General features: G+C 48.3%; 1 protein-coding gene and 1 pseudogene across 2 annotated transcripts; both read left to right on the top strand.

The window, feature by feature from the left end:
• The first annotated feature begins 5,292 nt into the window (after positions 1–5,292).
• On the top strand, positions 5,293–14,708 carry LOC143776819 (translocator protein-like). The gene is made up of 4 exons (XM_077266576.1): positions 5,293–5,597; positions 10,204–10,399; positions 13,267–13,405; positions 14,159–14,708. Exons 1-4 carry the CDS (start codon positions 5,447–5,449, stop codon positions 14,327–14,329), a joined length of 657 nt encoding a protein of 218 aa, XP_077122691.1. The 5' UTR covers positions 5,293–5,446; the 3' UTR covers positions 14,330–14,708.
• Positions 14,709–22,974: 8,266 nt separating this feature from the next.
• On the top strand, positions 22,975–25,913 carry LOC143775151 (translocator protein-like; annotated as a pseudogene). The gene is made up of 3 exons (XR_013215590.1): positions 22,975–23,166; positions 24,584–24,721; positions 25,392–25,913. The product of XR_013215590.1 is annotated as a translocator protein-like (transcript).
• The last annotated feature ends 873 nt before the right edge of the window (positions 25,914–26,786 follow it).

Below are 26,786 nucleotides of genomic sequence, written 5' to 3'. Positions count from 1 at the left end.
CCTGTGGTCTACAAAATGGAGAGCAGTAGTGCCGGGAGATCGTGCCACCGTGCTCTACTGCAGAGCTTAAAGGGAACCTGTCATGTAAAGTAATGCTGTTAACCTGCAGATATGGGGTTAATCTGCAGGTTAACAGCGTTCTGACATTGTGTGGTGCCTGCACTGAGAGCCCCACTGCCGGGAGGAAATTAACTTTATTCCTCCCAGCAGTCTTCCTCTTCCAGTCATAGGGGCGGCGCCGGCCCTTTTTCAGTCAGCGCTCTGTGTATAGAGAGCGGCGGCGGTAACTGATGCCCCGGGACAGACTGACAGCCGGTTCAGCACCATCTGCCACCCAGTAGCTAGGCTTCAATGCTTCGTAAGTGCCTACTTAATATTTAGGAGTCCCCCTATGTACAGTAATAATGGCCCCAGCGTCGCTGATGAGAGCAGGACGTGGTCGCAGGACCGCCTGATCGCACCAGTGGTGTCTTGGGGTCTCATGACGGCAGGCGCACCACATTATGACTTCGCAGCCTGTAGTTTCACAGTGACTGCAGACAATCATCCCAAGCCTTTAATAATAAGCAATTTACTCTTATAACATAGAACGCAGCCCGTGGTTACTGTTGTACTTGTTAGGGGGCAGACAGATGGACGTAGTTCTCGTGTGAGGATCACATCGCAATCCTCGGACTGACGGTCGGCTCTCCTGACCTGAGGCTGACAGCTGCATAGTAATCCATCAAGCTGTCACGCTCATGTCAGGAGTGGTACCGGCCCGTCTGAGAATTGCAATGTGATCCTTCCATGAGTTATACAGCGTCTGTCTGCGCCCTAATACTTATCCTTGTTATACTAATACTTATAATAAAAGACCCAGCTCACAAGTATAAAAAGCCCCCGACCTCCCCATCTCCCCCAAGACAGCAACTATTACATGTGATGGAGGGCATATAATCTCCATTACACAGTATAATAATAATCAGCCCCCGGCTGCCCTGTGCCCCCTCACCCATCTCAGCCCTCACAATACCCTCAAACTCTCACATTCACCCCCCAGTGCCATGTCCCCCTCCCACAATACCACCATCCTCACATTTACCCCACAGTGCCCTGTCCCCCTCCCCACTTCACCCCTCCCACAATACCCCCCATCCTCTCACATTTACCCCACAGTGCCGTCCCCCTTGCATACCCCAGCCCCCACATTAACCCCCATCCTCTCACATTTACCCCACAGTGCCCTGTTCCCCTCCCCCACTTCACCCCCCCACAATACCCCCATCCTCTCTCATTTACCCCATAGTGCCCTGTCCCCCTTGCACACCCCAGCCCCCACAAACCCCCATCCTCTCACATTTACCCCACATTGCCCTGTCCCCCTTGCACACCCCAGCCCCCACAATACCCCCATCCTCACATTTACCCCACAGTGCCCTGTCCCCCTTGCACACCCTAGCCCCCCCAATACCCCCCATTCTCTCACATTTACCCCACAGTGCCCTGTCCTCCCCTACTTCCGCCCCCCAAAACCCCCATCCTCTCACATTTACCCGACAGTGCCCTGTCCCCCTTGCTCACCCCAGCCCCCACAATGCCCCCCATTATCTCACATTTACCCCACAGTGCCCTGTCCTCCCCCACTTCCGCCCCCCAAAACCCCCATCCTCTCACATTTACCCGACAGTGCCCTGTCCCCCTTGCACACCCCAGCCCCCACAATAACCCCAATCCTCTCACATTTACCCCACAGAGCCCTGTCCCCCTCCCCACCTCAGCCCCCCCACAATACCCCCATCCTCTCACATTTACCTGACAGTGCCCTGTCCCCCTTGGACACCCCAGCCCCCACAATAACCCCAATCCTCTCACATTTACCCCACAGAGCCCTGTCCCCCTCCCCACCTCAGCCCCCCACAATACCCCCATCCTCTCACATTTACCCCACAGTGCCCTGTCCCCCTTGCACACCCCAGCCCCCACAATACCCCCATCCTCTCACATTTACCCCACAGTGCCCAGTACCCCTTGCACACCCCAGCCCCCACAATACCCCCATCCTCTCACATTTACCCCATAGTGCCGTCCCCCTCCCCACCTCAGCCCCCCACAATACCCCCATCCTCTCACATTTACCCCACAGTGCCGTCCCCCTTGCACACCCCAGCCCCCACAATACCCCCATCCTCTCACATTTACCCCACAGTGCCCTGTCCCCCTTGCACACCCCAGCCCCCACAATACCCCCATCCTCTCACATTTACCCCAGTGCCCAGTACCCCTTGCACACCCCAGCCCCCACAATACCCCCATCCTCTCACATTTATCCCACAGAGCCCTGTCCCCCTCCCCACCTCAGCCCCCCACAATACCCCCATCCTCTCACATTTACCCCACAGTGCCGTCCCCCTTGCACACCCCAGCCCCCACAATACCCCCATCCTCTCACATTTACCCCACAGTGCCGTCCCCCTTGCACACCCCAGCCCCCACAATACCCCCATCCTCTCACATTTACCCCACAGTGCCCTGTCCCCCTTGCACACCCCAGCCCCCACAATACCCCCATCCTCTCACATTTACCCCACAGTGCCCAGTACCCCTTGCACACCCCAGCCCCCACAATACCCCCATCCTCTCACATTTACCCCATAGTGCCCTGTCCCCCTTGCACACCCCAGCCCCCACAATACCCCCATTATCTCACATTTACCCCACAGTGCCCTGTCCTCCCCCACTTCCGCCCCCCAAAACCCCCATCCTCTCACATTTACCTGACAGTGCCCTGTCCCCCTTGCACACCCCAGCCCCCACAATACCCCCATCCTCTCACATTTACCCCAGTGCCCAGTACCCCTTGCACACCCCAGCCCCCACAATACCCCCATCCTCTCACATTTACCCCACAGAGCCCTGTCCCCCTCCCCACCTCAGCCCCCCCACAATACCCCCATCCTCTCACATTTACCCCACAGTGCCGTCCCCCTTGCACACCCCAGCCCCCACAATACCCCCATCCTCTCACATTTACCCCACAGTGCCCTGTCCCCCTTGCACACCCCAGCCCCCACAATACCCCCATCCTCTCACATTTACCCCACAGTGCCCAGTACCCCTTGCACACCCCAGCCCCCACAATACCCCCATCCTCTCACATTTACCCCATAGTGCCCTGTCCCCCTTGCACACCCCAGCCCCCACAATACCCCCATTATCTCACATTTACCCCACAGTGCCCTGTCCTCCCCCACTTCCGCCCCCCAAAACCCCCATCCTCTCACATTTACCCGACAGTGCCCTGTCCCCCTTGCACACCCCAGCCCCCACAATAACCCCAATCCTCTCACATTTACCCCACAGAGCCCTGTCCCCCTCCCCACCTCAGCCCCCCACAATACCCCCATCCTCTCACATTTACCTGACAGTGCCCTGTCCCCCTTGGACACCCCAGCCCCCACAATAACCCCAATCCTCTCACATTTACCCCACAGAGCCCTGTCCCCCTCCCCACCTCAGCCCCCCACAATACCCCCATCCTCTCACATTTACCCCACAGTGCCCTGTCCCCCTTGCACACCCCAGCCCCCACAATACCCCCATCCTCTCACATTTACCCCACAGTGCCCAGTACCCCTTGCACACCCCAGCCCCCACAATACCCCCATCCTCTCACATTTACCCCATAGTGCCCTGTCCCCCTCCCCACCTCAGCCCCCCACAATACCCCCATCCTCTCACATTTACCCCACAGTGCCATCCCCCTTGCACACCCCAGCCCCCACAATACCCCCATCCTCTCACATTTACCCCACAGTGCCCTGTCCCCCTTGCACACCCCAGCCCCCACAATACCCCCATCCTCTCACATTTACCCCACAGTGCCCAGTACCCCTTGCACACCCCAGCCCCCACAATACCCCCATCCTCTCACATTTACCCCACAGAGCCCTGTCTCCCTCCCCACCTCAGCCCCCCACAATACCCCCATCCTCTCACATTTACCCCACAGTGCCATCCCCCTTGCACACCCCAGCCCCCACAATACCCCCATCCTCTCACATTTACCCCACAGTGCCCTGTCCCCCTTGCACACCCCTGCCCCCACAATACCCCCATCCTCTCACATTTACCCCACAGTGCCCAGTACCCCTTGCACACCCCAGCCCCCACAATACCCCCATCCTCTCACATTTACCCCATAGTGCCCTGTCCCCCTTGCACACCCCAGCCCCCACAATACCCCCATCCTCTCACATTTACCCCATAGTGCCCTGTCCCCCTTGCACACCCCAGCCCCCACAATACCCCCATCCTCTCACATTTACCCCACAGTGCCCTGTCCCCCTTGCACACCCCTGCCCCCACAATACCCCCATCCTCTCACATTTACCCCACAGTGCCCAGTACCCCTTGCACACCCCAGCCCCCACAATACCCCCATCCTCTCACATTTACCCCATAGTGCCCTGTCCCCCTTGCACACCCCTGCCTTCACAATACCCCCATCCTCTCACATTTACCCCACAGTGCCCAGTACCCCTTGCACACCCCAGCCCCCACAATACCCCCATCCTCTCACATTTACCCCATAGTGCCCTGTCCCCCTTGCACACCCCAGCCCCCACAATACCCCCCATCCTCTCACATTCACCCGACAGTGACCATCATATGCCTAAATCGAATTAAAAATAACCTATCACCCCCAAAATCGAAGTTGAGCTAAGCCCACCGGCATCAGGGGCTTATCTACAGCATTCTGTAAACCCCCGATGTATCCTGAAAGATGAGAAAAAGAGGTTAGATTATACGCACCCAGGGGCGGTCCGGTCCGATGGGCGTCGCGGTCTGGCGCCTCCCATCTTCTTACGATGACGTCCTCTTCTTGTATTCACGCTGCGGCTCTGGCGTACTTTGCCCTGTTGAGGGGAGAGCAAAGTACTGCAGTGCGCAGGAGTCGGGAAAGGTCAGAGAGGCCCAGCACCTGAGAACTGCAGTACTTGGCTTTGCCATCAACAGGGCAGACAAAGAACGCTTGTGCCGGAGCTGCGGCAGAAAGACAAGAAGAGGACGTCATCATAAGGAGATGGGAGGCCCCAGACCGGACCGCGACGCCTATCGGACCAGACCGCAGCGGGACCGCCCCCGGGTATAATCTAACGTCTTTTTCTCATCTTTCCGGATACATTGGGGGCTTATTTACAGCGTTACAGAATGCTGTAGATAAGCCCCTGATGACGGTGGGCTTACCTCATCATCGATTTTGGGGGGTGACAGGTTCCCTTTAATCTAATAAATTCCATCCCCACTACTGATTAAGTTTTCAGGCAGTGAGGAGGAGCAGGAAGTGCCCAGATAGATGCAGGGAGGGCAGTAGGACCCAGCCTGCCTCAGCCAGTCCAAGCGTGCAGAGCCAAAAAGTAACGGCAGGAAGAATTTCCTCGGGTGAGGCCGCATCGCACACTGCATGGACGGAGGCTCCGCAGGCCGCCACTGTGCACAGTGCCACAGTATCAGACAGGGGAACCGCCACTGTGCACAGTCTATCCGACAGAGGAGCCGCCACTGTGCACAGTCTATCAGACAGGAGCCACCACTGTGCAGAGTCTATCAGACAGGTGAGCCGCCATTGTGCTGCTCTCTCCCTGAACGCAGCAGTGCATCTCCCGGAGGGCTCCTTCACGTGACAAGAGCCCGGGGCAATGGCCCCACACAAGGAGGTATTATTAGAGGATGGGGGCCATAAGGGGAGGCATTATTAGTGGATGGGGGCCATAAAGGGAGGCATTATTAGTGGACGGGGGCCACACAGGGAGGCATTATTAGTGGATGGGGGCAACACAGGGAGGCATTATTAGTGGACGGAGGCCACAAAGGGAGGCGCCATTACTCCAAAGCAACATGCCCGCTGCCTTGGGGTCATCCTTGATTCCGAGCTTTCCTTCACCCCCCACATCCGATCACTGGCTCACTCTTCTTATCTGCATCTCAAAAACATTTCTAGAATTCGCCCTTTTCTTACTTTCGACTCTGCAAAAACTCTTACTGTCTCACTTATTCATTCCCGTCTGGACTATTGTAACTCTCTACTAATCGGCCTCCCTCTTACCAAACTCTCCCCGCTCCAATCTGTCCTGAATGCTGCTGCCAGGATCATATTCCTCACCAACCGTTACACCGATGCCTCTACCTTGTGCCAGTCATTACACTGGCTACCCATCCACTCCAGAATCCAGTACAAAACTACTACCCTCATCCACAAAGCACTCCATGGCTCAGCACCACCCTACATCTCCTCTCTGGTCTCAGTCTACCACCCTACCCGTGCCCTCCGCTCCGCTAATGACCTCAGGTTAGCATCCTCAATAATCAGAACTTTCCACTCCCGTCTCCAAGACTTTACACGTGCTGCGCCGATTCTTTGGAATGCACTACCTAGGTTAATACGATTAATCCCCAATCCCCACAGTTTTAAGCGTGCCCTAAAAACGCATTTGTTCAGACTGGCCTACCGCCTCAACGCATTAACCTAACTATCCCTGTGTGGCCTAATAAAAAAATAAAATAAAATAAAAAATAATAATAAATAAAAAAAAAACAATCAGGTTCCTTGCATCGTGTTCTCATACACTTTATGCAGTTAATAGCCTCTGTGTCTGTACTGTTACATACTTAGGCAGTTAACTGGTTCATGCAGCTTTACATGAACACCCGAGCCTTACACTATGGCTGGTCCGAACAACGAGAGCCATTGTTACCATCCACCTCTCGTGTCTCCCCTTTTCCTCATAGTTTGTAAGCTTGCGAGCAGCAGGGCCCTCATTCCTCCTGGTATCTGTTTTGAACTGTGATTTATGTTATGCTGTAATGTCTATTGTCTGTACAAGTCCCCTCTATAAGTTGTAAAGCGCTGCGGAATATGTTGGCGCTATATACATAATTATAATTATTATTATTATTATTATTATCATCATTAGTGGATGGGGGCCACAAAGGGGGACATTATTAGTGGACGGGGGTCACAAAGAGGAATTTTACAATTGTACGGGGGCCACAGAAGGGAACCTAAAACTAATAACTTATGGGGGCCACAAGGCATGACACTTATACAGTGAGAGGGGCACAAATAGGGACATCACTACTGCAATATATGTTATTTTGGGGCAGAATATAACTAATAGTACCGCCATATAGTTGTCAGGCAGCTGCTGTGCACAGACACTGTATACCGCAGACCGTACAGCGCGACTGACGATTGGTCGCTCCCATCTGGTTATACAACTGCTTAGCGAGAAATTATATAAGACTAGATGGTAGCCCGATTCTAATGCATAGGGTATTCTAGAATATGTATGTATGTACGTCGCGCTTAGCACAGCCACGTAGTATATAGCACAGCCACGTAGTATATAGCACAGCCACGTAGTATATAGCACAGCCACGTAGTATATAGCACAGCCACGTAGTATATAGCACAGCCACGTAGTATATAGCACAGCCACGTAGTATATAGCACAACCACATAGTATATAACACAGCCACGTCGTATATAGCAGCCACGTAGTATATAGCACAGCCCACGTAATACAGACAGCCACGTAGTATATAACAGCCACGCAGTATATAGCACAGCCCACGCAGTATATAGCACAGCCCACGCAGTATATAGCACAGCCCACGCAGTATATAGCACAGCCCACACAGTATATAGCAGCCAGGCAGTATATAACACAGCCCACGCAGTATATAACACAGCCCACGTAGTATATAACACTGCCCACGTAGTATATAAGACAGTCCACGCAGTATATAACACTGCCCATGTAGTATATAACAGCGCACGTAGTATAAAACACTGCCTGTTGTGAATTCCGCTCTTGGGCTCCCTCCGGTGGCTGTAAGTGGCACTTTTGTGAGTTCTGCTCTTGGGCTCCTGTTGTGAACTCTGTGTTCAGGCTCCCTCTTGTGGTCACTGGTGGTATGGTGTGACTTTTGCTTTGGGCTCCCCCTGGTGGCTTTGTCTGTTATCCTGCTGGTCTCTGGCTATCAGCTGGTTCGTTATCCTCTGGGAGGTTCCTATATAGCTCTGTTTTACTTCCACTTGTAGCCGGCTGTCGATGTAATCAGTGCTACTCAGATTCCTTCTGACTACCTTGCTCCCAGTCCATCCAGGATAAGCTAAGTTTTGTTTGCTTTTTTTTTTGATCAGCAGTGTTTATCATGTTTTCTGTTCCAGCTTGCTAAAATGTAATTCCCTCGCTTGCTTGTTGCTCTAGTGGGCTGAGTTTCTCCCCACACACCGTTAGTTGGTGTGTGGGTTCTTGAAATCTCAGGATGGATATTTTGTAAGGGTTTTTTATTGATCGCATAGACCCCTGCTCTATTTTCTGCTTTCTAGTACTAGTGGGCCTCTTTTGCTGAATCTGATTTTATCCCTATGTATGTGCCTTCTTCTTGCTTCACCGTTATTATTTGTTGGGGGCTTCTATATCTTTGGGGATTATTTCTCTGGAGGCAAGCGAGGTCTTTCTTTCTCTTTAGGGGTAGCTAGTTCCTCAGGCTGGCTCGAGACGTCTAGGAATTTTTTAGGCACGTTCACCGGCTACCTCTAGTTGTGTTGGATAGGTTCAGATTTGTGATCAGTCCAGTTACCATCTCCCTAGAGCTTGTCCTTAGTTTAATCACTTGCTGATCTATTTGTGATCCTCAGCCACTAGGGATCATAACAGGCTCCCTCCGGTGGTTTTGAGTGGTATGGCTGCTTCTTGGATTTAGCATCAGCAGCTGCTTCCACTGATCGTCTTTCTGGCTTGGCTATTTTAGTCTGGCCTTATCCCTCAGTCAATGCCAGTTGTCAATTGTTCCTGCTTGGAGTCACAGCTCTTTTGGATTTCCCTGACACTCTGACCTGTTCAGCAAAGATAAGTCCTTGCTTGTCCTTTTGCAGTCCACTTGTTGTGGACTTTATTGTTCAGCATATTCTATGTTTTTCTCTTTAGTCCAGCTTATCAGTATGGATCTATTCAGCTAAGCTGGAAGCTCTGGGCAGCAGATTTTGCCCTCCACACCTTTAGTCAGGTGTGGAGATTTTTACATTCTCTGCGGTGGACTTTTTCTAGTTTTTATTACTGACCGCACAGTGTTCTGTCCTGTACTATCTATATAGCTAGAAGTGGCCTCCTTTGCTACATCTTGTTTCATTCTACGTATGTCATTTCCCTCTCCACTCACAGTCATTATTTGTGGGGGGCTGTCCTATCCTTTGGGGATTTTCTCTGAGGCAAGATAGCTTTCCTGTTTCTACCTTTAGGGGTAGTTAGCTCTTAGGCTGTGACGAGGTGTCTAGGGAGTGACAGGAACATCCCACGGCTACTTCTAGTGTTGTGTTGAGAACAGGAACTGCGGTCTGTATAGTTACCACCTGCTCAGAGCTCGTCGCATGTCGCTCCTAAATCACCAGTCCATAACAACTGCCCACGCAGTATATAACACTGCCCACGCAGTATATAACACTGCCCACGCAGTATATAACACTGCCCACGCAGTATATAACACTGCCCACGCAGTATATAACACTGCCCACGCAGTATATAACACTGCCCACGCAGTATATAACAGTGTGGGCACCATATCCCTGTTAAAAAAATAAATAAAATTAAAAATAGTTATATACTCAACCCTGCGGTGTCCTCCGAAGCTGTCCCTATGCGCGTGATGCTGCCGCCAGCTTCCGTTCCCAGTGATGCATTGCGAAAGTACCCAGACCAGCGAGACCGCTAAGTCATCTGGGTAATTTTGCAGTGCATCACTGGGAACTGAAGCTGGCGGCAGCATCGCGCGCATCGGTGGACGGCGGAATGTGAGAATAGCACAATTTTTAATTTTTTTAATTATTTTTAACATCTTTTTACTATTGATGCTGCATATGCATGGGGCGGCACACTGGCACTGACTGGAGGGGAGTAGGGAGGGGCCAATTCGCGGCTGGACTAAGCCTGTCACTGACTAAGCCGGTCCGTAACAGACAAACAGACGGAAGTACCCCTTAGACTATTATATAGATAGATGAGTTCTACTGCGCCACCTGGTGGCCACAAAATGTAAAACACGGGGATGAACATTCCATAATCAAGTCAATAAAGGAATTGCTATTTATGCAATTTCCTATACAAACTCATGTTCACAAGTCTCTAGTTCATGAATTGATGGGGTTTTTTTGTTCAGGATTGTTGCCAACCATGACACCCCCCTGGCTTCCAGCTGTTGCGTTCACCATCCTCCCATCAGTAGGGAGCATGATTGGACAGATTGGAACCGACGAGCAAATCAAAACCTGGTTTGTGACACTGCGGAAACCAAGATGGACCCCTCCAAACTGGGTGTACCCACTAGTATGGACAACTTTAAATACGTCAGTGGGGTGAGTGTGTTGTGAAGCTGGAGTGGGATCCACAACTGTGGAAAGAAAGACTTAAATGGACACTGCGTGATTTTACAGGAGGAGGAAGAGGTGAGCTGTGACATCACCTATTGTGAATGGTGGATCCTGTGTTGTCTACTGTATATAGAGGTGTTATCAGTCATTGTACAGGAGGAGGAGGTGAGCTGTGACATCACCTATTGTGAATGGTGGATCCTGTTGTCTACTGTATATAGAGGTGTTATCAGTCATTGTACAGGAGGAGGAGGTGAGCTGTGACATCACCTATTGTGAATGGTGGATCCTGTTATCTACTGTATATAGAGGTGTTATCAGTCATTGTACAGGAGGAGGAGGTGAGCTGTGACATCACCTATTGTGAATGGTGGATCCTGTTATCTACTGTATATAGAGGTGTTATCAGTCATTGTACAGGAGGAGGAGGTGAGCTGTGACATCACCTATTGTGATTGGTGGATCCTGTGTTATCTACTGTATATAGAGGTGTTATCAGTCATTGTACAGGAGGAGGAGGTGAGCTGTGACATCACCTATTGTGAATGGTGGATCCTGTTATCTACTGTATATAGAGGTGTTATCAGTCATTGTACAGGAGGAGGAGGTGAGCTGTGACATCACCTATTGTGATTGGTGGATCCTGTGTTATCTACTGTATATAGAGGTGTTATCAGTCATTGTACAGGAGGAGGAGGTGAGCTGTGATATCACCTATTGTGAATGGTGGATCCTGTGTTATCTACTGTATATAGAGGTGTTATCAGTCATTGTACAGGAGGAGGAGGTGAGCTGTGACATCACCTATTGTGAATGGTGGATCCTGTGTTATCTACTGTATATAGAGGTGTTATCAGTCATTGTACAGGAGGAGGAGGTGAGCTGTGACATCACCTATTGTGATTGGTGGATCCTGTGTTATCTACTGTATATAGAGGTGTTATCAGTCATTGTACAGGAGGAGGTGAGCTGTGAGATCATCTATGGTGAATGGTGGATCCTGTGTTATCTACTGTATATAAAGATGTTATCAGTCATTATACAGGAGGAGGAGGAGGTGAGCTGTGACATCACCTATTGTGTTTTATCTACTCTATATACAATTATAGTCAAATGTTTTGAGACTGACACAAATTTAGGTTTTCACACTTTGCTGCTTCAGTGTTTTTAGATCTTTAGTTTGATGTTTCTACAGATACTGGAGTACAATTATAATAATTTCAGGAGTTTTTAAACTTTTATTAACAAATACATTAAGTTTATGGAAAACTAAATAGTTACATCGTTGACCATCTTTTTTTTTCAAACTTCGGCCCTTCACCCCGGCAGCTGGGTATCGGCTTCTGGGGCAAATCCTGACTGATGGCTGCCTGTTCTTTTCTCATCAGTGCTTGGAGTTATTATTATTTATTTATATAGCACCATTAATTCCATGGTGCTGTACATGAGAAAGGGGTTACGTACAGAGTTATAGATATTGTTTACAGTAAACAAATTTACAATGACAGACTGGTACAGAGGGGAGAGGACTGTCCTTGCGGACTTACATTCTTCGGGATAATGGGGAAGAGACAGGAGGTCGGTGTGCTGCAGCACTGGTGGTGGTGAGGCGGCAGCTCGGGTGGTTGGTGAGGCAGCAGAATGGTTATTGTAGGCTGTAGGCTTTCTTGAAGAGATGGGTTTTCAGGTTCCATCTGAAGGATCCGAGGGTGGTCGATAATCGGACGTGTTGAGGCGTGGAATTCCAGAGGATGGGGGATATTCGGGAGAAATCTTGGAGGGGGTTGTGTGAGGAACGAATAAGTGTGGTGGAGAGTAGGAGGTCTTGGGAGGATCGAAGATTACGTGAGGGAAGATATTGGGAGATTAGTTCAGAGATATAGGGAGGGGACAGGTTGGGGATGGCTTTGTAGATCAGTGTTAGTAGTTTGAACTGGATTCGTTGGGGAATTGGGAGCCAGCGGAGGGATTTGCAGAGGGGAGAAGCAGGGGAGTAGCGAGGAGAGAGGTGGATTAGCCGGGCAGCAGAGTTGAGGACAGACTGGAGTGGTGCAATGGAGGTAGCGGGGAGGCCACAGAGGAGGGTGTTGCAGTACTCGAGGCGAGAGATGATGAGGGCAGGCACAAGAGTTTTAGTAGATTGTGGGCTGAAAATTCTGGAAATATTTTTGAGTTGGAGGAGACAGGAGGTTGCAAGAGTTTGGACTTGCGGTTTAAAGGACGGGGCAGAGTCGAGAGTCAGGCTGGAGTCACACTGCCGTATTTCTCTTGCGAGAATCGCATCGTAAAACTTGTTTGGTCGATCTTGTTTTTAAAGTAGGTGGCACAGTCCTCGGAAGAGAAGAGGGGAGTTGGAGGTGGCAGTGGTGGGCGGAGGAGAGAGTTAAAAGAGCTGAACAGTTGTTTTTAACAATTTTTGGAGAATTGACCACAGGTTCTCAATGGGACTGAGATCTGGGCAGTTTTCTGGCTGTGATGACTTCTTTTGTTTCCATGTTGGTAACCATTCTTACCAGAAGAAAACAATGATTTTATGCACCAGCCCCCTCTTACAACCTCCAGTGTGCTCTAATAATTCAATCACCATGACAGAGTTCTTATCAGCTGCCTTGTCCTTGTTAACACTTTCTTCTGCACTAATGAGAAAATCACTGAAATGGTGTCAGCAGGTCATTTTGTGGCAAGCAATGCTAATAAATAGAAAAAGGTGGAAAACCCTTTTAAGGCCTACAAAACAAATTGGACAATATAAATTTTCTGCCCGGAATATTCTTCTAAGAACAAAGGCTTTTTATAATTTTTCTCTTTTAATATTTTACTTCTGTTGATTAATTTTTTGTCTTTTTTTTCAGATACGGGTCTTATTTGATTTGGAAGGAGTTGGGAGGATTTAATAAAGACGCCGTGGTGCCTCTAGGAGTATATGCCACGTACCTTGCCTTGGCCTGGTCATGGGGTCAAGTTTTTTTTTGTGCCCATAAAATTAAACTGGTAATTCTCAGAATTAATGTCTGAAATTCAGAGAACAGTTGGTGTCCGGTCGCTAGGACAGACCCTTTAAGTAAGAACAGAAGTTGCACGACTCAAAGATCACATGGTGCAATGAGAGAAAGGAGTCAGGACACGCAGAGCATCACAGCTATGATAGAAAGGAGTCAGAACACGCAGAGCATCACAGCTATGATAGAAAGGAGTCAGGACACCCAGAGCATCGCAGCTATGATAGAAAGAAGTCAGGACACAGAGCATCACAGCTATGATAGAAAGGAGTCAGGACACGCAGAGCATTGCAGCTATGATAGAAAGGAGTCAGGACACCCAGGATATCACAGCTATGATAGAAATGGATCAGGACACGCAGAGCATTGAAGGTATCATGGAAAGATGTCAGGACACGCAGAGCATCACAGCTATGATAGAAAGGAGTCAGGACGCACAGAGCATCGCAGCTATGATAGAAAGGAGTCAGGACACGCAGAGCATCACAGCTATCATAGAAAGGACACAGGACACGCAGAGCATCACAGCTATGATAGAAAGGAGTCAGGTCACGCACAGCATTACAGCATGCTATGTATCTTCAGACTGCTTGTGTATGGTGAAGCTTTAGGTGGAATTTATAGTTTGGCCCACATATGGGTACAAACCTCAAACACTTTCATATTGTTGGCTTTAATGTCAGGTTTTTTTCAATAGATTGTGCATGGCATTGTGCTCATTTACAATTTGTGTCTTTTTTTTTAGGCATTTTTCCATTCTGTCTTGATGACCGGATTTGCAGCTGCTACGGTTGTCGTCTGGTGCCCCATTAACAGGACGGCCGCCTACCTGATGGCCCCCGCTGTTGCTTGGTTGGTGATAGCAACTGTCTTGAGCTATCGGTTTTGGAAGGACAACCTAGACAAGACAAAATAGAAGTGATGATCAGAGTTCTTCCATAACTTTATGGGTAAATGAATATTGTTTTGCATTGGTTTAAAAAGGGTTTGTTCAGGGGTTTCCTATTGAAGTGAATGGAAGCCGAGTTGCAATGTTCCAGCACGGCTACTACAGTGCACAGAGCTGTGACGTTCCAGGGCTGTACATTGTGTATCAGCAAATGGCTGATTACAGGAAGGAACCCCCCAATAATCGGCCTCCCCCCAATCAGATATTGGTGACCTAACCTAAGGAATGGCAGTTAACATAGAAGTCCCAACAACCCCTTTAATGCCTTGCACCCAGATTTTGTACTGAATGCACACAGTTTATATTTCATTTTGCACTAATTGTATTAATAAAGAATCAAACTTCAGTCTTGTATCGCGGACGTGTGCAGCGCTGGACAACCTCTACAATGTCTCACGTCTATGGCAGAGAAGCCTGCCGCCTCGTTCTCTACCCTCAACACCTCTCTACATTACAGCCGAAGGCCGTGAAACGCGTTTCGGGCTACTCTGATAGATGGCCGGCTCTTCTGATCTGAGGCAACTGCATCGTAGATTCCCTAGAATACAGCCCAGATCAGGAGCCTTGACGGTCAGCCTCGATATAAGCAGGAGAAAGCTCCTGTCTCACTTCTGGCTTAATCGCAGCGAAAACAAATGGATCAGGCGACTACAATCAAACTGTCCAACCCTTATCTATCCGACAGATGAGTCTTTAGGCGCTCACACCTTACTATGTCGGAGAATAGTCCAATATGAGTGGGTTCAGTTACTTATAATATGTTTGAGGGCCTTTAAAACCCCCGCAGAGGCTGCTGGAAGCACAGGGAGCAATAAGTCTATTTATTCCCTCCCACCTTACAATGTTGGAGAATAGACCAATACGAGTGGGTTCAGTCACTTATAATATAACGTTTATGAGGCTGCTGTAAGCACAGGGAGCCATAAGTCTATTTAGGCCCTCGCACCTTACGATGTCTGAGAAGAGACCGATACAAGGGGATTCAGCCATTTATAATAGGTTTATAAGGGTCTTTAAAATCAGCGCAGAGGCTGCTGGAAGCACAGGGAGCCATAAGTCTATTCCATATACGTTTCTGCGAAAACTAGGTGACTATTTGCCCGCCATTACAGCACCATAAGTGAAAGGGGTATAATAGGCCCACAGCTCCGCTATACACAGTATGATGAGCTCACAGCTACCCTATACACAGTATAATGCCGACAGAGCTCCACTATACACAGTTTAATTCCCCCACAGCTACCCTATACATGGTATGATGATCCCACAGCTTCCCTATACACAGCATGGTGGGCGTATAGCTCCCCCATACACCGTATGATGAGCCCACAGCTTCCCTATACATAGTATGATGAGCTCATAGCTGCCCTATACACAGTATAATGCTGACAGAGCTCCACTATACACAGTATAATTCCCCCCACAGCTCGCCTATACACAGTATGATGATCCCACAGCTCCCCTATACATAGTTTGATAGGCCCACAGCTCCCCTATACACAGTATAATGGGCCCACAGCTTCCCTATACACATTATAATGCTGACAGAGCTCCACTATATACAGTATAATTCCCCCACAGCTTCCCTATACACAGTATAATGAGCCCACTGCTTCCCTATACACAGTATAATGCTGACAGAGCTCCATTATACACAGTATAATTCCCCCACAGCTCCCCTGTACATAGTATGATGATCCCACAGCTCCCCTATACACAGTATGATGGGCCCACAGCTCCCCCATACACCGTATGATGGGCCCACAGCTCCCCCATACACCGTATGATGATCCCACAGCTCCCCTATACATAGTATGATAGGCCCACAGTTCCTCTATACACAGTATAATGCTGACAGACCTCCACTATACACAGTATAATTCCCGCACAGCTTCCCTATACACAGTTTGATGGGCGTACAGCTTCCCTATACATAGTATGAAGATCCCACAGCTTCCCTATACACAGTATGATGGGCCCACAGCTCCCCTATACACCGTATGACGATCCCACAGCTCCCCTATACATAGTATGATAAGTCCCACAGCTCCCCTATACACAGTATAATGGGCCCACACTTTCCCTATACACACTATAATGCTGACTGAGCTCCACTATATACAGTATAATTCCCCCACAGCTTCCCTATACACCATATGATGATCCCACAGTTCCCCTATACACTGTATGATGATCCCACAGCCCCCTATACACAGTATAATGGGCCCACAGATCCCCTATACACTGTATCATGATCCCACAGCTCCCCTATACACCGTATGATGATCCTACAGCTCCCCTATACACAGAATGATGGGCCCACAGCTCCCCTATACACAGTATAATGCTGAGAGAGTTCCCCCATACACAGTATAATTCCCCCAGAGCTTCTTTATACACATTATGATGGGCCCACAGCTTCCCTATACACAGAATGATGGGCCCACAGCTCACCTATACACAGTATAATGCTGACAGAGCTCCACTATACACACTATAATTCCCCCACAGCTTCCTTATGCACAGTATGATGGGCCCACAGCTCCCCTACATATAGTATGATTTCCCCCAGAGTTACCCTATACATAGAATTATGTCCTCACTGCAGTCCCAAACACAGTAGAATGACTCCCACAGTAGTCCTCACACTTTATATTGTCCCCCACACAGTATATTCACCCCTACAGTAGCCTCGACAATGTTTATTGGTCCTCACAGTAGCCCCCATACTGTATAATGCCCCTCACACTGCATAATATCTGCCACGGTAGTCCCTGCACATTATGAGGGCCATGCACAGTAGTGCACACTGTATAATGGCCCTCTCATTAGCCCCCACACTGTGTAATGGCCCCACTGTACTCCCCACACTTTATGGTTGCCTCCTCCAGTGGTCCCCACACTGTATATGGGCTCCCACATTGTATGATGGACCTCACACTGTATAGTGACTCTCGTTAGCTCGCATTCTGACATTCTGTGCATGCGCTGGTGCCTCAGCTGTTCTGTAGACGTCAGGCTTAAAGCGACCTGTGGTCAGCAAAACTGAGAGCACTAGTGCATGCAGCATTGCCATAAAGTAAGAGCAATTAACTAAAGCAACCTTTTTAGAGATGCAGAGAGCCATTGTCTCCTGTCAGTGTGTCACTGGAGGCCCTATAGAGCGGTGACGTCACCCGATGTCACTGTTCTATAGGGGAGATCGTCGTGGGACACTGGGAGTATACTGTTGGTTAATTTTTATTTTTTTGCAGGTGATCGAGGGCGTCACAGGAATTAGGAGTGCTTGTTAGTATGGTGAAATTAAGAATATTAAAATACTTTTTTTCTGGCTGTGTCTATTTTTATTTTTTTTAACTCTTTCACTACTGTGAGGACTTAACTATAGAGACTATAGGGTGGACCCACTGGACCGTGACAACGAACCTCCCACGGGCAAGCTGACCAGGTGAACCACCCCCTATACAGGGAGCGTTAGGGGCAGACCCAAGGGAGACTATCGCCACGGCAACTGGTAAGCAAGGACGGACAAGAGGGTAACTAATAGGGATCAGTAAGGACTGACGGAGAGACAAACAGGGAAGGCGTGGGAATACGGACTGGACGGAGAACATGGGCAGAAAGGCAAGACGCGGGAATACGGACTGGACGGAGAACATGGGCAGAAAGGCAAGACGCGGGAATACGGACTGGACGGAGGATACGGGCAGACAGGCTGGAGACAGGAACACGGACAAGGCGGAGAAGACGGGCAGGCAGGCAAGACACTGGAACACTGACAGGACGGAGAACACGGGCAGGCAGGAAAAACACTGGAACATGGACTGGACGGAGAACACGGGCAGGCACTAGGAGAAAACAAAGGAGAGGACCAGGATTAGGCAAACGGGTACAGCAGCGGGAAGTGTGCGGCAAACAAGAAAGGCAGGGACGAACGCAGGAAAGACGTGGGGCCAGAATTACTTGTGGATCACAAATGAGCATCAGGCACGGTCAAGAGGAGGAGGCTGCCTAATAAGGGTAGCGCAGTACTTCCGGATTGGGATCTTCCAGGGAGATAGGGCAGGCAAGAGAGGCCAGGACCAGACTCAGAAGTGTGCGTGCGCAGCGCTTAACCCAGCGCGCGTGCACACCCGACGTGGAGCAGAAGCTGGGTGCGAGCGCTGAGAAGACGCCAGGTGGGGAACAGCAGCTGCCGGAGTGCGCCGGGTCGCCGAGGAATGGTAAGTATGCAGGGCTCGGGAAGCGGTGGCGGCGACGTGACAGCTACTATGGGATTAGTAATGAATAGGTGTCTTATTGACGTCTCTCCATTATTAACCGGGCTTAATGTCACCTTACAATGCAAAGGTGACATTAACTCCTTATTACCCCATATGCCACTGCTTCAGGGGAGTGGGAAGAGAGAGGCTAAGTGCCGAAATTGGTGCATCTGTAAGATGCGCCCTTTCTGGGGCGATTGGGGGTTGTTATATGTAGATGGGGGGACAATATCCATGGCCCCTCTCTAGGCTATGAATATCCGCCCACAGCTGTCTGCGTAGCCTTTCTGGCTATAAAATATAGGGGGACCCCACATCATTTTTTTTGTGGGGGGGTCCCCCTATTTTAGTAGCCAGTAAAGGCTATGCAGACAGCTGCAGGCTGATATTCATAGCCTAGAGAGGGGCCATGGTTATTACCCCCTTCCCGGGCTACAAATATTGGCCCCCGGCTTTCCCCCTCTGGTTCAGAAAATTGTGCGGGAGCCCACGCCATTTTTGTTCAAAATTAAACATATTGTTCATTAATAAACATCGGCCTTGCTATTATATATCTTTGGATATATCTATCTATACACTCCCTGACAGAAGTTATGTCGCTTATCCATGTTATGTAAATAAAAGCTTATAAACTGACGTTAAATTCATCCATTGGTTGTATAAATTATTCTTTTGGAAGCTGAAACCCTTCGAAATGTGGTTTAGGTTAAGAAAATAAATTGGCATCAATGCAGAAATATTGATCAGTTAATGGACACAGAATGGTTAGATTTTTGCAAGACAACAGTTTTGTCGCCTGGTCATATAATGCACCCAATCCTAGTTTGCATCCTCACCTGTGCTCAGTAAATGATTGGTTAATTAGTGTGTGTATAAAAAGAAACCCAGCACCCCAGACCTTCACTTGAACTGCAACTTGAGCTCTGACAAAATGCAAAAAATCCACCCTGTGACCAAAGCCAGGATTATCAAGAGGCTAAAGACCAGGTCCACTGCAGAGGTGGCTGGCACCTTTAATGTGTCTCAGTGTCAAGTACAAAGAATTAAAAAAAGATTTGAAGAGACCGGAGATGTGTTTGACAAGCCCAGGTCCAGCAAACCCAGCAAGACAACTGCTCAGGAGGAACATTTGTTGGTTAGAAAATCCAAAGCAAGCCCCTCTTCCACTGCAGCAGAGCTCCAACAGGCCTGGTCACCTCAAGTTCCTGTGTCAACTAGAACAGTTTGTAGGATTCTGTCTCGAAATGGCCTCCATGGTTGAATCAGTGCCCAGACGCCAGCACTAAACAAAAGGCAAATAAAAAGCCGTGTGGCATTTACAAAGTCCCACAGCCTGCTTAACAGATGGACGCTGGAAAAGTGGCAGAAGGTGGATTTCTCTGATGAATACGCAGTAGAATTACACCACAGCCGCTGCAAATACTGCAGGAGACCTACTGGAGCCCATATGGATCCAAAATACATCCAGAAAACAGTTACATTTGGTGGTGGAAAGAACATGGTCTGGGGATACATTCAGTATGGGGGTGTGCAAAACATTTGCAAGGTAGAAGGCAATATCAATAGCCTAAAATATCAAGAAGTATTAGCTACCTCTTATATTCCAAATCATAAAAGGGGTCAAATTCTGCAGCAGGATGGTGCTCCATCTCATACATCCATCTCTACAACAAAGTTCCTCCAGGCAAAAAAGATCAAGGTGCTCAAGGACTGGCCAGCCCAGTCACCAGACATGAACATCATTGATCATGTTTGGGGTAGGATGAAAGAGGAAGCTTGGAAGACAAAACCAAAGAATCTAGATGAACTCTGGGAGGCATGTAAGACTGCATTCTTTGCTATTCCTGATGACTTCATTAATAAATTGTATGAATCATTGTTGAACTGTATGGATGCAGTCCTTCAATCTCATGGAAGTCACACAAAATATTAAATATGACTCTAATAGCACCGCAACTTCATTCACCAATGTTATGCAACATATATTTGTATTTTAAGTTAATTATTTGAATATCACATTACTTTCTGTGGGCGACAAAACTTTTGTCTTGCCAAAATCTGACCATTCTGTGTCCTTTAACTGATCAATATTTCTGCATTGATTACAATTTATTTTCTTAACCTAAACCACTTTTCGGAGGGTTTCAGCTTTCAAAAGAATAATTTATTCCACCAATGGATGAATTTAACGTCCGGTTATAAGCTTTTATTTACATAACATGGATAAGCGACATAGATCTACACTCCCTGACAGAAGTTATCTATTATCTATCTCATTCCTTTTATCTATCCGTGTGTAATGGAGTGTGGGTTGGACAAATGTAAAAGAGGAGGTTGGACAAGAAATTACATCACAAATCTTTTTTTTTTTTGTTCAATAATAGATCTTTATTTAGCTTTCAAAAATGCATCAAAAAACGCACCTGCGTTTTCTGCCAAGGGATGCGGATTCAGTGCGGAAAAATCCGCAACGTGTGCATATAGGCTTATACTTATCCTTGTTATACTAATACTGAAATATTATCCTATTAGTAACGTATTCACGCTATTACCCTGCACTGCTATCCTTGTTATACTAATACTTATAAAAGACCCAGCTCGCAAGTATAAAAAGCCCCCGACCTCCCCATCTCCGGACCCCAAGACAGCAGCTATTACATGTGATGGAGGGCATACTGTATAATCTCCATTACACAGTATCATAGTAATCAGCCCCCGCTGCCCTGTGCCCCCTCACCCACCTCAGCCCTCCCAATACCCTCAAACTCTCACATTCACCCCCACAGTGACCATCATATGCCTAAATCGAATTAATCTAATAAATTCCATTACTGATGAAGTTTTCAGGCAGTGAGGAGGAGCAGGAAGTGCCCAGACAGATGCAGGGAGGGCAGTAGGACCCAGCGTGCCTCAGCCAATCTGGCGGGCAGAGCCAAAAAGTAACGGCAGCTGCTGCCAGCCAGGAAGAGAGTTTCCTCGGGTGAGGCCGCATCGCACACTGCACGGACGGAGGCTCCGCAGGCCGCCACTGTGCACAGTCTATCAGACAGGGGAGCCGCCACTGTGCACAGTCTATCAGACAGAGGAGCCGCCACTGTGCACAGTCTATCAGACAGGGGAGCCGCCACTGTGCACAGTCTATCAGACAGAGGAGCCGCCACTGTGCACAGTCTATCAGACAGGGGAGCCGCCACTGTGCACAGTCTATCATACAGAGGAGCCGCCATTGTGCACAGTCTATCAGACAGAGGAGCCGCCACTGTGCACAGTCTATCAGACAGGGGAGCCGCCACTGTGCACAGTCTATCAGACAGGGGAGCCGCCATTGTGCAGAGTCTATCAGACAGGGGAGCCGCCACTGTGCACAGTCTATCAGACAGGGGAGCCGCCACTGTGCACAGTCTATCAGACAGAGGAGCCGCCACTGTGCACAGTCTATCAGACAGGGGAGCCGCCACTGTGCACAGTCTATCATACAGAGGAGCCGCCATTGTGCACAGTCTATCAGACAGAGGAGCCGCCACTGTGCACAGTCTATCAGACAGGGGAGCCGCCACTGTGCACAGTGTATCATACAGAGGAGCCGCCATTGTGCACAGTCTATCAGACAGGGGAGCCACCACTGTGCACAGTCTATCAGACAGGGGAGCCGCCATTGTGCACAGTCTATCATACAGAGGAGCCGCCATTGTGCACAGTCTATCAGACAGAGGAGCCGCCACTGTGCACAGTCTATCAGACAGGGGAGCCGCCACTGTGCACAGTCTATCATACAGAGGAGCCGCCACTGTGCACAGTCTATCAGACAGAGGAGCCGCCACTGTGCTGCTCTCTCCCTGACTGAGACGCAGCAGCGGATCTCCCGGTGGGCTCCTTCAGGTGACAGGGCTCGAGGCAATGGCCCCACACAAGGAGACATTATTAGTGGACGGGGGCCACACAGGTCGTGCAACGGATGCATCGTGATTTTGCGACCCGTCGTGACAAAAAAAATGTTCAAGGGAACGTTTTTTCGTCCGTCGAATCCGCCATTTCCAACCGCGCATGCGTGGCCGGATCTCCGCCCTCTCCTCCCCGGAACTCATAATGGGCAGCGGATGCGTCTGAAAACTGCATCCGCTGCCCACATTGTGCACAACATCCGTCGGGCCGACGGAAATGTGAAAGAGGCCTTAGCGAGAAGTTATATGAGTTCTACTGCGCCACCTTTTGGCCACAAAATGTAAAACACGGGGATGAACATTCCACAATCAAGTCAATGAAGGAATTGCTATTTATGCAATTTCCTATACAAACTCATGTTCACAAGTCTCTAGTTCATGAATTGATGGGGTTTTTTTGTTCAGGATTGTTGCCAACCATGACACCCCCCTGGTTTCCAGCTGTTGGGTTCACCATCCTTCCATCAGTAGGGAGCATGATTGGACAGATTGGAACAGAAGAGCAAATCAAAACCTGGTTTGTGACACTGCGGAAACCAAGATGGACCCCTCCAAACTGGGTGTTCCCACCAGTATGGACAACTTTACATACGTCAGTGGGGTGAGTGTGTTGTGACGCTGGAGTGGGATCCACAACTGTAGGAAGAAAGACTGAAAGGAATACTGCCTGATTGTTCAGGAGGAGGGGGAGGTGAGCTGTGACATCCCCTATTGTGAATGGTGGATCCTGTGTTATCTACTGTATATAGAGGTGTTATCAGTCATTGTACAGGAGGAGGAGGTGAGCTGTGACATCACCTATTGTGAATGGTGGATCCTGTGTTATCTACTGTATATAGAGGTGTTATCAGTCATTGTACAGGAGGAGGTGAGCTGTGACATCACCTATTGTGAATGGTGGATCCTGTGTTATCTACTGTATATAGAGGTGTTATCAGTCATTGTACAGGAGGAGGTGGTGAGCTGTGACATCACCTATAGTGAATGGTGGATCCTATGTTATCTACTGTATATAGAGGTGTTATCAGTCATTGTACAGGAGGGGGAGGTGAGCTGTGACATCACCTATTGTGAATGGTGGATCCTGTGTTATCTACTGTATATAGAGGTGTTATCAGTCATTGTACAGGAGGAGGAGGTGAGCTGTGACATCACCTATTGTGAATGGTGGATCCTGTGTTATCTACTATATATAGAGGTGTTATCAGTCATTGTACAGGAGGAGGAGGTGAGCTGTGACATCACCTATTGTGTTATCTACTCTCAAAACATTTGACTACAACTGTATATAGACCGACACAGATTTAGGTTTTCACACTTTGCTGCTTCAGTGTTTTTAGATATTTAGTCGGATGTTTCTACAGATACTCGACTACAATTATAAACATTTCAGGAGTTTTTAAACTTTTATTGACAAATACATTAAGTTTATGGAAAACTCAATAGTTAGATCGTTGACCATCTTTTTTTCCAGACTTCGGCCCTTCACCCCAGCAGCTGGGTATCGGCTTTTGGGGCAAATCCTGACTGATGGCCGCCCGTTCTTTTCTCGTCAGTGCTTGGAGTTATTAACAATTTTTGGAGAATTGACCACAGGTTCTCAATGGGACTGAGATCTGGGCAGTTTTCTGGCTGTGATGACTTCTTTTGTTTCCATGTTGGTAACCATTCTTAGCAGAAGAAAACAATGATTTCAAGCACCAGCCCCCTCTTACAACCTCCAGTCTGCTCTAATAACTCAATCACCATGACAGAGTTCTATCAGCTGCCTTGTCCTTGTTAACACTTTCTTCTGCACTAATGAGAAAATCACTGAAATGGTGTCAGCAGGTCATTTTGTGGCAAGCAAAGTTAATAAATAGAAAAAGGTGGAAAACCCTTTTAAGGCCTACAATACAAATCAGACAATATAAACTTTCTGCCCGGAATATTCTTCTAAGAACAAAGGTTTTTTTTATAACTTTTCTCTTTTAATATTTTACTTGTGTTGATTAATTTTTGTTATCTTTTTTTTTCAGATACGGATCTTATTTGATTTGGAAAGAGTTGGGAGGATTTAATAAAGACGCCGTGGTGCCTCTAGGAGTATATGCCACGTACCTTGCCTTGGCCTGGTCATGGGGTCAAGTTTTTTTTGTGCCCATAAAATTAAACTGGTAATTCTCAGAATTAATGTCTGAAATTCAGAGAACAGTTGGTGTCCGGTCGCTAGGACAGGCCCTTTAAGTAAGAACAGAAATTGCACGACTCAACAATCACATGGTGCAATGAGAGAAAGGAGCCAGGACATGCAGAGCATCACAGCTATGATAGGAGTCAGGACACGCAGAGCATCACAGCTATGATAGGAGTCAGGACACGCAGAGCATCACAGCTATGATAGGAGTCAGGACACGCAGAGCATAGCAGCTATGATAGAAAGGAGTCAGGACACGCAGAGCATCGCAGTTATGATAGAAAGGAGTCAGGACACGCAGAGCCTCACAGCTATGATAGAAAGGAGTCAGGACACGCAGAGCATCACAGCTATGATAGAAAGGAGTCGGGACACGCAGAGCCTCACAGCTATGATAGAAAGGAGTCAGGACACGCAGAGCATTACAGCTATAATAGAAAGGAGTCAGGTCACGCAGAGCATTACAGCATGCTATGTATCTTCAGACTGCTTGTGTATGGTGAAGCTTTAGGTGGAATTTATAGTTTGGCCCACATATGGGTACAAACCTCAAATACTTTCATATTGTTGGCTGTAATGTCAGGTTTTTTTTTTCAATAGATTGTGCATGGCATTGTGCCCATCAATATTTTGTGTATTTTTTTTTAAAGGCATTTTTCCATTCTGTCCTGATGACCGGATCTGCAGCTGCTACGGTTGTCATCTGGTGCCCCATTAACAGGACGGCCGCCTACCTGATGGCCCCTGCTGTTCCTTGGTTGGTAATATCAACTGTCTGGAGCTATCGGTTTTGGAAGGACAACCTAGACAAGACAAAAAAAAAGTGATGATCAGAGTTCTTCCATAACTTTAATGATAAATGAATGTATTGTTTTGCATTGGATTAAAAAGGGTTTGTTCAGGGGTTTCCTATTGAAGTGAATGGAAGCCGAGTTGCAATGTTCCAGCCCGGCTACTACAGTGCACAGAGCTGTGACGTTCCAGAGCTGTACATTGTGTAGCTTCAAACAGCTGATTACCGGAAGGAACCCCCCAATAATCGGCCTCCCACCAATCAGATATTGGTGATCTAACCTAAGGAATGGCAGTTAACATAGAAGTCCCAACAACCCCTTTAATGCCTTGCACCCACATTTTGTACTGAATGCACACAGTTTATATTTCATTTTGCACTAATTGTATTAATAAAGAATCAAACTTCAGTCTTGTATCGCGGACGTGAGCGGCGCTGGACAACCTCTACAATGTCTCGCGTCTATGGCATAGAAGCCTGCCGCCTCTTTCTCTGCCCTCAACACCTCTCTACATTACAGCCGAAGGCCGTGAAACGCATTTCGGACTACTCTGATAGACGGCCGGCTCTTCTGATCTGAGGCCTCGTAGATACCCTAGAGTAAAGCCCAGATCAGGAGCCTTGGCGGTCAGCCTGGATATAAGCAGGAGAAAGCTCCCGTCTCACTTCTGGCTTAATCGCAGCGAAAACAAATGGATCAGGCGACGACAATCAAACTGTCCAACCCTTATCTATCCAACAGATGAGTCTTTAGGCGCTCACACCTTACTATGTCGGAGAATAGTCCAATATGAGTGGGTTCAGCCACTTATAATATCATGTTTATGAGAGCTTTTAATACCAGCGCAGAGGCTGCTGGAAGCACAGGGAGCAATAAGTCTATTCCCGCACACCTTACAATGTCAGGGAATAATCCAATACGAGTGGGTTCAGTCACTTATAATATCATTGTGGTGAACTATGTATAGGGATATATGTGTGTAGTGAAATATGTATAGGGATATATGTGTGACTAGCAATAATTTAACATCTGTCCTGAGACTGCAGATCTCACAGGGGGTCACAGCATATGGTATCCTGACCAAGCAGTCTGCTGTCTCCAATCTCGCCAGGGGGTCTTGCTGAAAACCAGGAAAGGGAAACATTTCACACCTTCTAGCTCTTTTGAAGAGAGATGTCATTTACAGCCTGACTATCTATCTGTGGGAAACTTTACACAAAAAATTTCAGAGAAAATAATATATTCATTGGT

This window comes from Ranitomeya variabilis, chromosome 5 (genome assembly GCF_051348905.1).
Source record: "Ranitomeya variabilis isolate aRanVar5 chromosome 5, aRanVar5.hap1, whole genome shotgun sequence".
Taxonomy (NCBI): domain Eukaryota; kingdom Metazoa; phylum Chordata; class Amphibia; order Anura; family Dendrobatidae; genus Ranitomeya; species Ranitomeya variabilis.
Note: the sequence above shows the minus strand (reverse complement) of the source record. Positions and strands in the feature narration are given on the sequence as shown.